This window comes from Sporothrix schenckii (genome assembly GCF_000961545.1).
Source record: "Sporothrix schenckii 1099-18 chromosome Unknown Cont44, whole genome shotgun sequence".
NCBI lineage: Eukaryota > Fungi > Ascomycota > Sordariomycetes > Ophiostomatales > Ophiostomataceae > Sporothrix > Sporothrix schenckii.
In genome coordinates, this window is record NW_015971145.1 from 958387 (window position 1) to 973739 (window position 15353).

The 15353-nt window shown below is 57.3% G+C and overlaps 5 protein-coding genes across 5 annotated transcripts; 2 read left to right on the forward strand and 3 right to left on the reverse strand.

The window, feature by feature from the left end:
• Window positions 1-419: 419 nt before the first annotated feature.
• Window positions 420-2650, reverse strand: SPSK_08691 (uncharacterized protein; the record flags this gene model as incomplete). Its single annotated transcript, XM_016735280.1, has 4 exons — window positions 420-1389; window positions 1441-1728; window positions 1975-2038; window positions 2296-2650. The coding sequence occupies 4 exons, from the start codon at window positions 2648-2650 to the stop codon at window positions 420-422; spliced, it is 1677 nt and encodes a 558-aa protein (XP_016587040.1).
• A 3346-nt stretch (window positions 2651-5996) lies between these two features.
• On the forward strand, window positions 5997-7579 carry SPSK_09096 (arginine metabolism regulation protein 3; the record flags this gene model as incomplete). Its single annotated transcript, XM_016735675.1, has 2 exons — window positions 5997-6061; window positions 6115-7579. 2 exons carry the CDS (start codon window positions 5997-5999, stop codon window positions 7577-7579), a joined length of 1530 nt encoding a protein of 509 aa, XP_016587041.1.
• Window positions 7580-8664: 1085 nt separating this feature from the next.
• Window positions 8665-9117, reverse strand: SPSK_09978 (uncharacterized protein; the record flags this gene model as incomplete). Its single annotated transcript, XM_016736543.1, has 1 exon — window positions 8665-9117. One exon carries the CDS (start codon window positions 9115-9117, stop codon window positions 8665-8667), a length of 453 nt encoding a protein of 150 aa, XP_016587042.1.
• Window positions 9118-9411: 294 nt separating this feature from the next.
• On the forward strand, window positions 9412-10833 carry SPSK_09208 (endo-beta-1,4-glucanase celB; the record flags this gene model as incomplete). The annotated part of the gene is made up of 1 exon (XM_016735785.1): window positions 9412-10833. The coding sequence occupies one exon, from the start codon at window positions 9412-9414 to the stop codon at window positions 10831-10833; it is 1422 nt and encodes a 473-aa protein (XP_016587043.1).
• A 353-nt stretch (window positions 10834-11186) lies between these two features.
• SPSK_08343 (ATP-dependent RNA helicase DHX8/PRP22) lies at window positions 11187-15124 on the reverse strand (the record flags this gene model as incomplete). The annotated part of the gene is made up of 2 exons (XM_016734943.1): window positions 11187-12805; window positions 12868-15124. 2 exons carry the CDS (start codon window positions 15122-15124, stop codon window positions 11187-11189), a joined length of 3876 nt encoding a protein of 1291 aa, XP_016587044.1.
• Window positions 15125-15353: the final 229 nt, after the last annotated feature.

Here is a 15353-nt window from a genome sequence, read left to right on the forward strand (position 1 = left end):
GCGTCGTGTATGTCTTCCCAATGCTCAAATCAACTGTATTAAACTGATTGAAAAAGTATGGTAAACTACGAGTGCAACCGGAGACACTCAAAATTGTGAAATACTGGTGCCTGGCGAATACGCCACCAGCGTGGGCCCGGCGTTAAGGTCCGTGACGTACGCAAACCAACTAATACTGGCACCTGCATAACACCTTGCCACACTCGGTCCTAACGGCGCAGTCAGACAGCTACGGCATTGATTGGATGATGCTTGTTTATATCTGGAGTTTGATTTTCCTATGCAGCTAACTGCAGTTTCCTGTCATCTAATCACCAGTGTCCGAAATCCTGTTCTTCCTTATCCGTAGATCATCCGCTTTTTCTAGCGACCTTTCTTAGACCCTTCCTTTCGTGCCGTATGCTAATTTTTTTCCCCTATTACTTGTCATCCTCCATCTCCTCATTGGCCGCCTCGGCCTCAGCGTCGGCATCGGGGTTATCGACAGACGGGCCTTCGCGCTCGTTCGGCCGGGGCTCCTTCCAGTCGGACATAAGCTCCTGCGGCAAGAAGGTGTAAAACGAGGGCAGCAGCTCTTTGACGACCGACACGAAATTGAGGTCGCAGTTGAGCTCGTGCATGACGACGCGCAGCTTCATGCCGGGGCACAGCAGGTCCATGAGGTCGACGTCCAAGAAAAACGCATGCCGCAACCGACCGCGGCGGGCCAGCTCGTCCTCAGTGGGGATTGGCTGGTTGGCAACACCTTCTTCAATGCGGTAGTGTTTCGTTATGACGACACCGGCGCGTCTGATAATGTTGTCCGCGTCCACTGCCTTGTTGGAGGTTGACTTGTCATTGGTGTTGGTATCGGCGTTCTTGCCTCCTGCCGCCTCCCCTTTGGCAGTGTCCTCGGCAATGGCTGCAGTATAGCGTCTGTTCATCGTAGAAGAGGGCCACACCATCTTGGTGATCTCGAGCTCCAGCTCACGGGTGCTAACGATTTGAATACTGGACATGTCGACCTGGGCCATCGTGGTCGCCCGGGTGCCAATGACCAGGTCCTGCAGCGCAACGGTTGCCCGGAAAATGTGTTCTGCATCCCAATCCTTGTTGGTGAGTACGGCCAGCGGGTCGAGGCCGTCATGCTCGGCCTTGTGCTCGGCCGTCTTGCAAAATAGCTTGGTGCATGCGATGTTGAACTGGCCTGGCATGAGAGGCAGTGCCCGCAGCAGGTTGGGCAACTCCGTCTGTGCCTTGTCACAAATTTGGCGGGCGTTCTTGACGTCCGCTTCGTACTCGGGGCAGACATCGTGGAGCTGTAGGTAGCGCAAGAAATTGTCGACGACGTCAATGCCGACTTTCATGAGCCTCTCGTTGCTACCACCAATGCTGCGGAGGGTAACAGACCTAGATGCATTAGCAGCAGAACCGTTTGGAAACGAAATTAGTGGTACATACAAAAATCCAGACAAGACCCCGGAAAAGTCAACGGTCCAGAGGTCGGCATTGTCCGAGGCGTAGTACTTGGAGTTCTTGCTGCCGGCACGCGACACGACGTCGGTGGCGGTCAGGGCGCGCACATCGTCCTTGGTCAAGTTCTCGCCGTCCTCCATGCCAGCGGCACCATTGAACATACGGGGCGTGCAGTCGATGCCACCGAGCCTGAGATATTGGTTGAACAGGTTGGTGCGGTCATTGTCAAGGCGACGACGGGCGCGGTAGCGCTGGATGCAAGTCTCGATGCGTCTGTGCCACAGTTAGTTATGAGCGCTAATCTGAAAACGGAGACGGAAAGATGAACGAACTCGTCAAAATTGAGAGAACTGTGAGTAAAATTGAGGTCAGCATGATGTTTACGCCCGGCATAGTTTGCCCAATATCGGCAGTCAGGGGCGGAGTGCATGCACAAGACAAGGCTGCATGCAAGGCGAACACCACCGGCGCGTGCCGGGCAAGATTGTCAACACGAAAATGGCGAAATGGGCTTCTTACGCGTGGTACAGGTCCAACTCCTCCTCAAACTCGTCGACGGTCAAGGGCGGTTCCGCATAGTATTCTACAGTTTCGCGATGGCGGCAGGTCGTATCGTGGAGCTCCAGTCAGTGTTCCGTTCAAAACGAAAAACTTTAATTGGACAGAATATGGAGGCTTTATGCACGAGCTTCCGACAGCTACTTAGCTTGCAGGAGCTTTACACGCTTTTGAGGCATCGCGCCAGGCGAATGGCTAGGCAGCAGAGCCACCACATCGCACGTCCGTTTAGGGATCCCGGCAACGAAATAAACGCAGCGCAAGTGCAAGGCAATACCTCACCTTCGAAGCCGGTACCGCATCTCTTGGGAAGGGCCGTCGGGCCCCGTGCGGCCGTGGACTTGCTCTTTCGCTTCTTTTTGCCCGTCACAGTGGCTTCCTGCATGTCGACGACTTGGGCAGGATCGTGAGCAAGGCCACCGGGCCCGTTGGCGATACCGCTCGGGTTACCCTTTTCGTCACCATCTTTGCTGGGGGCGTCTTCGAAGAGATTGGCCCTGCCGGCTTTGTCTGCGTGGGCGTCTCTGTTGGGGTCTAGTTTAGTGGTCGTTTTGTCGTTGTGGCCATTGTCGAACGGCGGCGCAGCACCTGTGGTATCACCACCGGGTGCCACCTGGGCCTCGACTGCCGCAGGCATGGCGACGAATAGGTGGTCAAAGCTCTCGGAGCTGTCAAGGTCGTAGCGGAGGTAAAGGCGAAGCTTTTCTCTTGCAAGGGCGCTCAATCCAATGACGGTAGGTCGGAAATCTTGACGTAAGGAGGGTATCAGCGGCGAGTGGCTTGGAGGAACGGACTCGAGAAAGCGGCTGCGTTCCGCCGGTGAGTAACGCGGCGAAGCGATAGAAGCGGAGATGTATGAATGGTGACGACGTGAGCAGGAAGTCAATACTATCACAGACGCAGCCAAGTGGGATTGTGGCCCAGATATGGAAAGTGCAGATGTTTTTGCTGAGATAGGAAGGCACGACGCATCAACAGCAACAACGCAGACAGGTATGATTTACTGTGAAAGAGCGCAAGGAGGGTGCCAACATTGGCGAGCTCGTCAAACGGGACAGAAAATGCTCACGACACGCTGAATTGCTTGTTTGCACTTCAGACTTTCAAACCACAATACGAGATGTCTCAAAACGAGCTGTCCACGCGGCTCGCGTTTGCTTGTCACTTCAACCATTGAGGTCAAGTGCAGAGGCCACACCGACTACGTGATACGAGACAATTCAGCACTTTGTGAAGTCATTAATGTTTGTCCTCTTCACTTCCGGTCGTTGCAGCTGCAGCCAAACGAGTCGTCGGCTTCGCGATGGCTGTGTTACGTTGAAAAGCGGGTGGTTCCCGATCTACGTCCCACAGTCGCCATAACAAACTGCACGTTTCTTACTGGGAGAGTGGGATATTTCTGTTAGAACTAGGGCGCACCCCAGGCATACAGGACCTAACGCATCTCAACATGCGAGAGAAGAGGGAAAAGTGAAATTGCACGTCCGCGCGCAGGTGGTGGCAAGTTTTTGCAAGGCCGGGTGAAAAGATGGAGATAGTACTAACAAATATGCTGCATTTGTACAACGCTTTTCGGGCAATCATGAAATTTTTTGGATCATCTACCCGCGTTGTGACATAAAGACGCAGGAGTTGTTTACATTGAATAACGGTTGAATGCACAACGGCGGCCAACTTTGTATATAGAGCAGTTGCATGCCACATGAGTGGTTTTGACAGTAAGTTTCCGAGTAAAAAGCACGACGTAGTAACGACATGTAGGCAGTACAGAACTTCTTCTCCTTGTATGAATTATAAAAACTGCACGTTATGAACATTTGTCCGTGTGCACCTTGCTTACCTGCTCTGGAGGACCATCCCGGTGCGACCAGACGCCGAGTCGAGCTCACCTGTTGCTCTCATTCCTTGGCTAAACACGTCATAGGAATCTTGGTGTCTCTGGTGTTCATGCCGCGAGCGCACTTGGTTTGTCCTTCAGTTCTACCAAGTGCTATAGAGTATTTAGTACATTGTGCTGCATTGCAACGTTTCCAGGTCTCCGAACTTCAACTACCTGAAAGTAAGTGAGTCCCCATAAGTACCGGTTCACCCCAATTCCGCTGGGTGCTACGTGATGTATCTTTTCTTAGCAATTCAATATAAAGGTACATCAAGGTACAAGTTAATATGTTCAAGCATTAAGAAGCTTGCCTACTTGTTAATTTTATTACTTGAAATCGGCAAAGAAGAAATTCGATCAAGTACTATTTGCATATAATTTATATACTAAATGTACTTTGCCTCATGGGCGGAAGGGATGATGAGCACTTAATCTGTATAACAGAGTACAAGAAGATGATAATACAGAGGCGTGGGGCCTGCGCACGCAACTGACCTGTTCGTATGACGCGGAAAGTAAACGATGGGCAGCGGTGGATAGTTAAAGGCACCAAGATACCAGTGCGACCAGGCTGGGAGACGACGAAAGGTCAAAGGAGGCATCAAAGACACAAAGGGGAGGAAGAAGAGCCAAGTACTTCGTACAGCAGACACGAGACTGAAAGGCCACTGTAAACTAAAAAAGGAACAACGGACACAAAAACAGACAGTGGAAGTGACAAGGATATGGGCCATGCATTGGCTGATGCGAGTATGGCCTCCATGGGCGCCAGGGGCAGTGCAGCTCACGGCGGCGCCAGCTTTCACGAGGCCGACGAAGTTTCCGTCACGCCTCTGCTGTGATACATTGTCACTCATTTTCTCTCATTTCACTTCGTATCGTCCATATGTCGCCTTTTTGCTCAAGAACGTCGCGAACTGCAATGTGCTGCGCCGGCAGGCCGGGCCAGGCAGTTGGCGTGCCTGTTTAGGGACTGTCATGCGAAATTTCTGTTTCTGCTCCCGTGCCAGCGGCCGTTTTGCGGGCCGCTGGGGCTTGCTGGGCTGACGCTGATGCACAAACCGAATGAAACGAAAGGCGAGGAAGCCTCCATTGAAAGCAAATCTGGACTGAAAGGGTGGCGGAGCAGCCCGAAATTTGCCTTTGGCTCTGCCCACAATGAGCTTCAGCCAATAGATGGCGAGGGCTGCGCCGGAAACTGCAGACTTCGCCCGATAGCAACGGAGCAGGAAGGTGCAGGACGATGAAAAACACGGCACAAGGGATGCCACAAAGAGAAACAGAGAAAGAGAAAGCGAGAGGACGAGAAAGACCAAAACACGCAGCCCCTCGATCCCGCCTTCCCGCAGCCACTATTCTTACCTTTGGTCCCTACATATTTCTTGGAAGGAACTATCGGCGCTAGCAGGGAACCAGTGCAAGGAACAACAAAAGCCCATCGAAAGGCCGCGCGAAAAAGACGCTACTGCCTCCTTCCCAGGATGTACCGTTTGGCGGTGAGTTACTAGTAATGGTACGCCCGCGCACATTCGTACCTTCCGTTAGAGGCGCCAGGCCACTTTCGCCCCCCGTTGAGACAATGAATTTCGTTCCAGGAATGAACCCAAGCAGAAACAACGACACAAAGAAAATCGACACCCAATTATTTATATCACAAACACGGCCACCCACAACGCAACACGAGCGCATCGTCACCGGGTACATCCCACGAGACTTGTTTATCCTGTCACACACAACCCAGACACTGGCTTTCTATTGCCGGCAGTCATATAAACCACCTGCGCCGTCATCCCAGTCTTCCGCCCCGCCCGAATGTCGCCCACCGCTCCTCGCGTCTCGCCATCATCATCTCTATTATCGACACCGACGCTGACACCGACGTTGACATTGGCACTGATAGACTGCCCCTCGATCAGACTGTGACTCCCTATGCAACGCTTCACTGATACTTCCGGCCACCTACCGCACCGTCCGCTTCCTGCAAGCCGCTTCGCGCCCGTCCTCTTTACGCGCGCCTACAACCGCCCTTTTCTCGTCGCGACATCCACCCAACGCCGCCTCGCCGGCCACTGGGCTCCAAGGCCCCAGACACAAACCAGCGACCATGGCACCAAGAGAGATGCCCAAAGTCTCTGAGCTGCGCGCCTATAAGAACGCCGTTGCCGGACAGTACGTACATGCGCCCGGATGCTTGACCACTTGTAACCCTGCTAACTCGCCAGTGCCGGAACACTGTCGGACGCCAATGGTGACCTGTTCATCAAGCCCTGCGTCCAGGCCGAGATTGACTTTTACCAGCGGGTCTTTCAAGGCGACCACGCCGCCCTGGCCAGCATCATACCGCTCTACATGGGCGAGCTGTCGCTGACCGAGACCACCGACGCGGCCGCCGCGGCCGTTGCCGCTGCTGGCGGTGTCGTGTCCGCCGACGTGCAACAGGCCATTGCCGGCCTCGACACGCAAACGACGCAGCAGGAGCAACGGCCTGCTCCGTCATTACCAGCTACTACGTCACCTGCCACCTCAGCAACCGTCGCAGGTCCCACTGCTGCATCGCAAACCGCCCCCGCCCCGCCTGACAACGTCACTTGGATTCCTCGCGGCAACGCCAGTATCAACAGCGACCGCGCTGTTGTCCTTGACAACGCCACACAGGGCTACAAGAAACCCAACATCATGGACGTCAAGCTCGGGCGCCGCCTCTGGGGCGACAGCGCGCCCCTCCAGAAACGCCAGCGCATGGACGACGTGAGCGCCAAGACCACCCACGCCACCTACGGCTTTCGCATCTCGGGCATGCGCGTCTACCAGGGCGATGCGGCAGCCGCAGCCGCCCAAGACCCGACGTCCGACGGCGCCGGTTACCGCATTTACGACAAGGACTATGGCCGCATCGAGGTCAACGACAGCAACGTCGTCGATGCGTTCCGCACGTTCTTGTTCAATGAAGCCGCCGGTGTCGACGACGCCCACGGCCGTGCCGTGGCCGAGGCGTTCAAGGCCGAGCTGGAGCGCGTGCGCGACGTGCTGGAGAGCGAGCACACGCGCATGTACTCAAGCTCGCTGCTGTTTGTCTACGAGGGCGACGGCGCCACTCTCCAGGCGGCCATCGCGGAGGGCAACGCGCGCGCGACGGCGCGCGAGGCAAGACAGAGAGAACGACAGCAGCGGGAACTCAACTTGTCGCCGACGCCCATCCGCGTGGTCGAGGCCGAGTCGGCGTGTGAAGAGCCCCAGACGTCGACAACGGTTGTATCGCTCCTTGACACGGAGGCGGCCGACGCCGCTGTGGACGTGGACCAACGCTCCCGCTCCCGGCGCGAGGTCCTCGGAAAGGCCGCCGACCGCTCGTCGAGTCGGACAGATAGCGGCATCGTCATCGACGAGGACGAGATGGAGGACCATTTGACCGTCGACGTCCGCAACCTGACCGAGGCCGACTTTTCCTTTGGCGACGACGTCGTCGGTATCATTGGCGCGGATGACTACGACGACGACGACGACGACGACGACGCGTCCGACACCGGCAGCGACAGCGACGGCGAGTCCAAGTCGCCGCCCATCTTTGGCCTCCGCCTCATCGACTTTGCCAATGCCAAGTTTGTGTCGCCCGCCGAGGGGCCCGACGAGAACAACATCGCCGGCGTGCGGAGTCTGATTGCCATCTTTGACGAGCTGACCAAGTGAGCCCAACCTGGACGACGCAGGCGTTGTCGCAGCGTGCTTCTTGGTCGTATACGTGTCTTGTTTTTCTTGTTGTTCTATTTCCTAAAAGCGGTTCTTCTAAGGCCCACGGCGTTTTCATACACACGTTCGCTTTATTCATTGATTCCCCTCTCGTCACACCCCACACATATAGGAGTCTATTTTTGTTATTTTTTTGTAGTGTTTTGTTGTTTTCTCGGTTTATCTGATTAAAGTAGGGCGAGCATATAGAGGTGCTTGCGGGGACATTTTCATAGGACATTCGCTTAAAGCATATATTTCTTGTTATTTCCTATCTTAACTTGGCTCTTGTATCGGGACGCATTGTTTTCAGGACAGGTTTAACACGAACTGATGAACAAATCCACTTCTCTGAAATAAGTGAAGACACTGTCGTAGCTCTCGGGCACGAAGAACAGCTATCGAAATAGCCTCGGCGGATCATCGGCAACAACCATGGTCGGGTCGTTGCTTGTCTTTTTTTCTTCTATTTCGTCCTTTTCGAGCAGTCCTTTCCTCAATTTTACATCACACGCTTCAGCACATCACAAGACGGCTCGCGTATATTAGCCGGTGCACCACTTTTCTTGTCTCGACAATGATGAGACACTGGTCAATACGCACTGCGAAAGGTTAAATTCGACGAAACCACTGATCGTCCGTCGTAAGTTTGGTTCTAAAGGATGAGGCTCTTCCGTTCCTCTTCCTTCGGTGTGGCTGGATAAAAACGTCAATAATTGATGTCGGCCTTGGGGGGAAACATACGTATTTAAAATTACGACAAGAAAAAGAATGATAAAAACAAAAAAAAAAAGACAAACAATTATTGCACCTGAGATCCGTATTGAATTTGTACATTCATTTTGATATAGAGACAATAAAAATAATGAATAAACATTATTCTACATATTTACTTTGCATCTTCTTCTCAAACGCAATTAAATGAAAGGACCACCATATACGCGATACATGCGACAATCCCCAACCGTTACATTCACACGGACACGCATCGCCTCTGGATCTTGGTTCACGCATGTCCTCCAGGGATTCTCCACAGCGGCCTTGTTTCATCCGATCGTGCATCTCGATGATACTTCTCCGTCTGCACAGAGCCATTGTCTGGTACCGGCTGCCTTGTAGTGTCCCCTACGTTTCTCTCCTCGCTTCATCGACCATCCTCGTCCCCTGTGATCCTGGGCGAATGACCGCCATGAACAGCCACATCCCGAACCAGAGCCAGGAAAAACGAGCATCCCTCCTATGAGACTGCATGGTGTCCAAGAGTCATGCCATCCGAAGCGGCAGTCCACGAACATGACTCTCCACTTGACAGGGGCGCGTAAATAAGGCAAGCACGAGAGGGGAGGCTGAACGGGCGTCACAAGTTTCGACGATCGCGCATCGGATGCGCTGTTTTCCTTTACACGTCTGCTTGCGCAGGCCCTTTCCCTGTCTCTGGCAGCCCGTGCAATACACTCAATGGAGCCAACAATGTTGCTCGTTCCAGACCGAAGTGCCATGTCGGATGCCGGGTCGAGAAGGGACTGCCACCTAAGAAGGAAGCAGGCAGGAAAGAGATCGACCTTCATAATAGACGTATTTCCTGGTCGGTTTGCTCTCGAGTCGTCTATTTTCTCTCTTCTTTCTCTCTCTTTTGTTCTCGTTCCCTCTCTCATCACCCTATCTTTGCCAAAGACCAGCGCTGCTTGAACCCGGTTGTTCGATCGCGTCATTCACTCTTTTGAATATTGTCTTTTTATACATAAATATATTTTTTCTCTTTTCCATCTCTGTATATTTATTCCATCCCCACCATGTCTTCTTCAGCAGCTGCGCTGCTTCTCTTCCTCGGCGGCGCCGCCGTCGCCCAGCAGATCGGCACGGCCGTCCCCGAGGTCCATCCCAAGCTGCCCACGCAGTTCTGCACGACGGCCGGCGGCTGCAAGACCATGCAGACCAGCCTCGTGACGGACGCCCTCTCGCGCGCGCTGCACGCCGTCGGCCAACCGTCCGTCGCCTGCGACGTCGCCAACAAGACCCAGTGCCCGGACGCCACCACCTGCTCCAAGAACTGCGCCCTCGAGGGCTATGACTATGCGGCGCACGGCGTGTCGACCACCGGCAACGCCATGACGCTGCGCCTGTTCAACGGGTCCGGTACCAGCGTCCAGACCCTGAGCCCCCGCGTCTACTTGTTGGCCGAGGACGACAAGAACTACCAGCTGCTCAAGCTGGCCAACCAGGAGTTCACGTACGACGTGGACATGTCCAAGGTCGGCTGCGGCGTCAACGGCGCGCTGTACCTGTCGGAGATGGACGCGTCCGGCGGCCGGTCGGCGGCCAACCAGGCGGGCGCCCAGTACGGCACGGGCTACTGCGACGCGCAGTGCTTCAACACGACCTTTATCAACGGCCTGGCCAACTTCAACAACTCGGGCGCCTGCTGCAACGAGATGGACATCTGGGAGGCCAACAACGCCGCCACCGCCATGACGCCCCACACCTGCAGCGACGCGGGCCTGTTCCAGTGCACCGGCGACGCCTGTGGCCGCGGCGCCGCGGCCGTCTGCGACAAGAACGGCTGCGGCATCAACCCGTACCGCGCGGGCGCCAAGAACTTTTACGCGCCCGGCGGCTCCGTCGACACCTCCAAGCCCTTTACCGTCGTGACCCAGTTCCTGACGAGCGACAACGCGACCACGGGCAGCCTCGCCCAGATCCGCCGCCTGTACATCCAGAACGGCAAGATGGTCAGCTCCGCCACCAAGTCGTCCAACGGCTCGACGACGTCGCTGTCGTCCCTGGCCACCGGGTTCGGCACCATCACCGAGGACTTTTGCACGCAGAACGGCGCCACCGACTTTGTGCGCCTGGGCGGTCTGCAGGGCATGGGCAAGTCGCTGGCGCGCGGCATGGTCCTGATTTTCAGCATCTGGGATGCGGCCGGCGACTTCATGACGTGGCTGGACAGCGGCGAGGCCGGCCCGTGCTCCGCGACGCAGGGCGACCCCAAGATCATTGCCATGAACAACTCGGACGCCGCCGTCACCTTTTCCAACATCCGCTGGGGCGACATTGGCTCCACCATCAAGATGTCGCCCAACGGCTCCATTGTCGCCGCCACCGACTTGGCCCTGTCCAAGCAGACATCCGGCGGCGCGCCGCTGCTGTCCATGTCGCTGTCGACGACCATCCTTGGTGGTCTGGCCATGGGCTTCGGCTACCTCTTGATGTAAGACGTCGGAGCAGATGGAATCGAACATGAATCAAGCATTGCTGGGACAGGACTCACCAGTGTCGAGGACGGCCAGCCATCCTGCTGGGCAGGCCGCATGATACACTGTGGATTGCACATAGAGACAAATCGAATGAAAAAATAAAAATGAAAACCGGAAGAGCATTGTGCAAGAACTTAAACGAGAAAACACATGTCCTTATGCTACACTAGATGAACCCCTGATAATAAAACAAAAGACTCTGAGTCGCCGAGAGTCTGAATGTGTAATGTGGAACGCTGGAAACAAATGTACAAAATGGACAGCACAAAGCAGAAAAAAAAAACCCCAAGAAAAAGAGCATCGACGCCAGCCTAACCCCACGTCCCGCCGCCGCCGCCCGAGCGGCCGCCGCGCTTCTGCGCACTGATCCGCCAGTCCTCTTCGGTCTGGAACTTGTTGTACAGCGGCTGGATCCGCTCTGCGCGCCGGCGCCGGCTGAGCCGGTCGCTTGGCGACAGCTTGAAGAAGGTCGGCGCCGCATCGACGAGCCACTTGGCGTCAATGGCAGTTGTGCACTGCATGTATTCCTTGGTCGTGAGCACCAGCGTGTCGTAAATGACCCACTCGGCCTGCTTGCCAAACAGCGCGCTTGACGGGTGCAGGTAGACGGGCGTCCCCTCAATCAGCGTCTTGAAGCCCTCGTGCGGGTCCTTGCGCGACGCGTTGCGGAAGAAGCCCGCGCACAGCGCCTGGCGCACGCGGTCGGTGTGCGTGCCGCACGACACGATGCGGTGCTTGTAGCGCTCCATGATGCGCTCGAGCTGGGTGCGCACGTCCTTGGCGCGCGTCAGCACGCGGTACTGCAAAAAGTGCTCCTGGCACCACGGCTTGCTGAAGCGCGCGCGCTTCCAGCTGTTGTACACGTTGAGCATGGTCAGGTGGTCGCCGTGCGGGTCGTTGAACTTGGCCTTCTTGGCGTCCGCCTGCTGCTGCTTGTCCTTGGGCCGGTACCACACGCCCTTGGGCTGCGCAATCATGCCCATGATGCTCAGCATCTCGTCGCTGCACCCCAGCTCGACCGACGCGATCAGCGCCTTGGACGACGTCGGGTCCATGGGGAAGTCGGCCATCTTGCGGCCGAGCTTGGTGAGGAGGCCTTCGTCGTCGAGCGCCGACAGCGCATACAGCTCTTCGAGCGCCGACAGCATCGTGTTGATCGGCGGTGGGTCCATAAAGTCAAAGTGCAGCAGGTCGTTGATGCCCATGGCCTTCAATATCAAAATGGTGTTGCTCAGGTTCTTGCGCTGGATTTCGGGAATCGTCGTCGGCAGCATTTCCGTCTGGTACGCCGCCTCCGTGTACAGCCGGAAGCACTTGCCAGGACCCGTGCGCCCAGCACGCCCGGCACGCTGGTTGGCCTGCGCCTGCGAGATGGGCGTGACGACCAGCGAGTCCATGCCGAGCTTGGGGTCGTAGGCATTCTGCTTGACGAAGCCCGGGTCGACCACATAGTAGATGCCGTCAATCGTCAGACTCGTTTCGGCAATGTTGGTGGCGATGATGACCTTGCGGCCGCCCGGGGGTGCCGGCTCGAAAATCTTGGACTGCACCTCGTTGGGCAGTGCCGAGTAGACGGGGAGGATGACGAGCTCAGGCACAGCAGCACCGAGACCCTTCATGCGCTCATACAGAATCTCGCAGCTGGTATCGATTTCTTCTTGGCCCGTCAGGAAGACCAGGATATCGCCCGCGGGCTCGGTGAGATGGATCTGCATCACCGTCTCCAGGGTGGCGTCGAGGTAGTCGGATTCGGGCTCGCGAGAGTACAGAATCTCGACGGGGAACGTCCGACCCGGGATTGTGAAAATAGGAGCACCGTTGAAGAAGGTCGAGAACTTCTCGGCATCCAGAGTCGCAGACGTGGCGATGACCTTGAGATCCGGTCGCCGCTTTACCGTCTTCTTCAAAAGACCAAACAACACATCGGTGGCTAGGGCACGTTAGCAGGAGAACATAAAAGATAAAACAAAGAGTGGGAGTATGTGAACTCACCAATCGTCCGCTCGTGGGCTTCGTCGAGCATAATCACCGAATACCGCTTCAGCTCCGGGTCGAGCAGAATCTCGCGCTGCAGCATGCCATCCGTCATGTACTTGATGCGCGTCGCCGGGCTCGTCAAGTCCTCAAACCGAATGGTGTAGCCGACCTCCTCGCCGAGCGGGCAGCCGACCTCTTCGGACACACGCTTGGCCACGCTCATGGCGGCCACACGACGCGGCTGTGTGCAGCCGACCATCTTGCCGCCGCTGGTGAAGCCGGCCTCGGCCAGGTACTGCGTGAGCTGGGTCGTCTTGCCGGAGCCGGTCTCGCCAATGACAATCAGGATCTGGTTGTCCCGGACGGCCTGGATGAGCTGCGAGCGGAACGAGTAGATGGGCAGCGACTCGCGCTGCTCTTTTATGCTGAGGTCGGTGCGCTTGCCAAACGACTGGTCCTTGTTCTGGATGATGCGCTTCCACTCGGGCACCGGCTCAAACCCGCCCGGGCCGCCGCTGCCAGCACCGCCGCCGCTGCCGCCGCCAGCGACCCCACCGGCACCGGCACCGCCACGACCGCCGTGGGCGGCACGCGCGTCGTTGGCAAACTTGCGCTGCTCCGGGTTGGCCATGGGGTCGTGCCACTGCGACGTCAGGTCCACTTTCTCCTTGTCCCGTTCGGCCTTGGCCGCATCGGCTTCTTGCTGCCGCAGCTCTTTGCGCTCCTTGGCCAGCACGGCGCCCGCCATGGCGGCGCGGTTGAGGGAGCCGTCGGGCGCCTTGACGACGCGGATGGGCGACAGCTCGAGCGAGAGCTTGGTCTGGCCGGCCAGGAAGGGCGGCTCTTCGTCGCGAATTTCAATGTCGACGTCCTCCTCGAGCTCGATAGTGCCCTCGCCCTTGAGCGTCGCGTTGTAGTCCTCCTCGAGGTCCGGGTAGTCGGACGCCTTGGCGACGCCGCTGGCAATCAGCTGCCGGATCTCCCAGCGCTCGGGCGACGTCATGCGCTTCTTGCCACGGCGGTTGGCCGCAGCGGCAGCCGCTGCACCACCGCCGGCGGCGCCACTGGCGTGGTTGCCGTCCATATCCAGGAGCGTCGAGCTGCTGATGCGCGCGCCGCCACGCACGCCCAGCGCCTCCATGTTGGCGCCCGACTGGAACATGTCCTGGGGTGCCATGTTGAGGTCCTCGCCCGACACCTGGTCGACCTCCTTCATGGACAGGCCGATGCGGCGGTCCTCCACCTTGACCACCTTGACCTTGACGGGCTGGCCCATGGAAACCACGTCCGAGGGATGGTCGACGCGCTGGCCGTCGACGAGGGCGGACACGTGCACCAGGCCGTCCACCTTGCCACGAACGCCGTGGATGTTGACAAAGACGCCAAAGTCCTTGATGCCCGTGACGTGGCCGTCGTAAACCTTGCCGAGCTCGGGTGTGTCGTCGAGCGGGCCGCTGTCGTGGTGGCTGTTGTGATGATCATATCGGTCGCGGCCGCCGCGTTCCTGTCGGTCGTCCCATCCATTTTCAAGCCCTCCGTGTCGCTCTCGCTCTCGTTCGCGCTCTCGCTTGCCGTTTGCGTTGCGCCTGCTGCCGTAGTTGTCGTACTCGTCGTCGGCGTCCTCGTATCCGTGGCGCCCGCCGCCTCGCTTGCGGCCCCTCGATCGTGAGCGCGACTGCGACGGCGAACGTGACCGGTACCGAGATTTGCGGTCGCGGCCGTTGCGGCCCCGGGGGCTTGCGCTGTCTCGTGTCCTTTTGCGTTCTCTGTCTTTTGCGGCGGTGGAGGTGGGGTTGGCCGTGGTTTTGTCCGTTTTCGGCGCTTGGCTGGCCAGGCCTTCGAGCAGCGCCAGAGCGTCGTCGATCTCGTCTGCTTCGTGCGTGTCATCGTCCGGATCGTCCGCCTCGACCTGCTTGTCCGGCAGGGACAGGCCTTTGAAGATGCTGTCTTTGTCGGACCGCTTCTTGCTTGACTTGCCGCCCGGTCCAGCAAGTTTGGCATCGCTGCCGTCTTTCGCGTCCTTCTGGGATCGGTTGCGCATCTCCGGATGCAGCGTGCACACCAGACGGTCGATGCTCTCGACGAGGCTGGGCGGGAAGTCGACGTTGAGCTCGACGAGCTTCTTCTTGAAGGCGCGAAAGCTGTCGCTGGCAAGGCGCTGGGCAATGATGAACTCGGCCACATCGCGGTCGTTCATGCCGACGTGGTTTTCCATCTCGGAGGCGACCTTGGCCACCAGCGAGATGACCTCGAGCGCCTCGAGGCCCTCCATGGCGGGCGGTGCTCGTAGTGTCGCTGCTTGCAAGTGCGGGTCGTGTTCGCGTTCGCAGCCTTCTGTCGAATCGTAAGGTATCGCTCGCGTCTTGATATTTGTGTTTGGCTGGGGCGCCGTCTTTTCGCTGTGACGTTACGCGGTTGGAGAATGAAGCAGAGGAAAACGTCACGACACAACGTGACGATGTGCCGTCAAAATTCTTAGTGCGGCGGCGACCAGGCTGAAA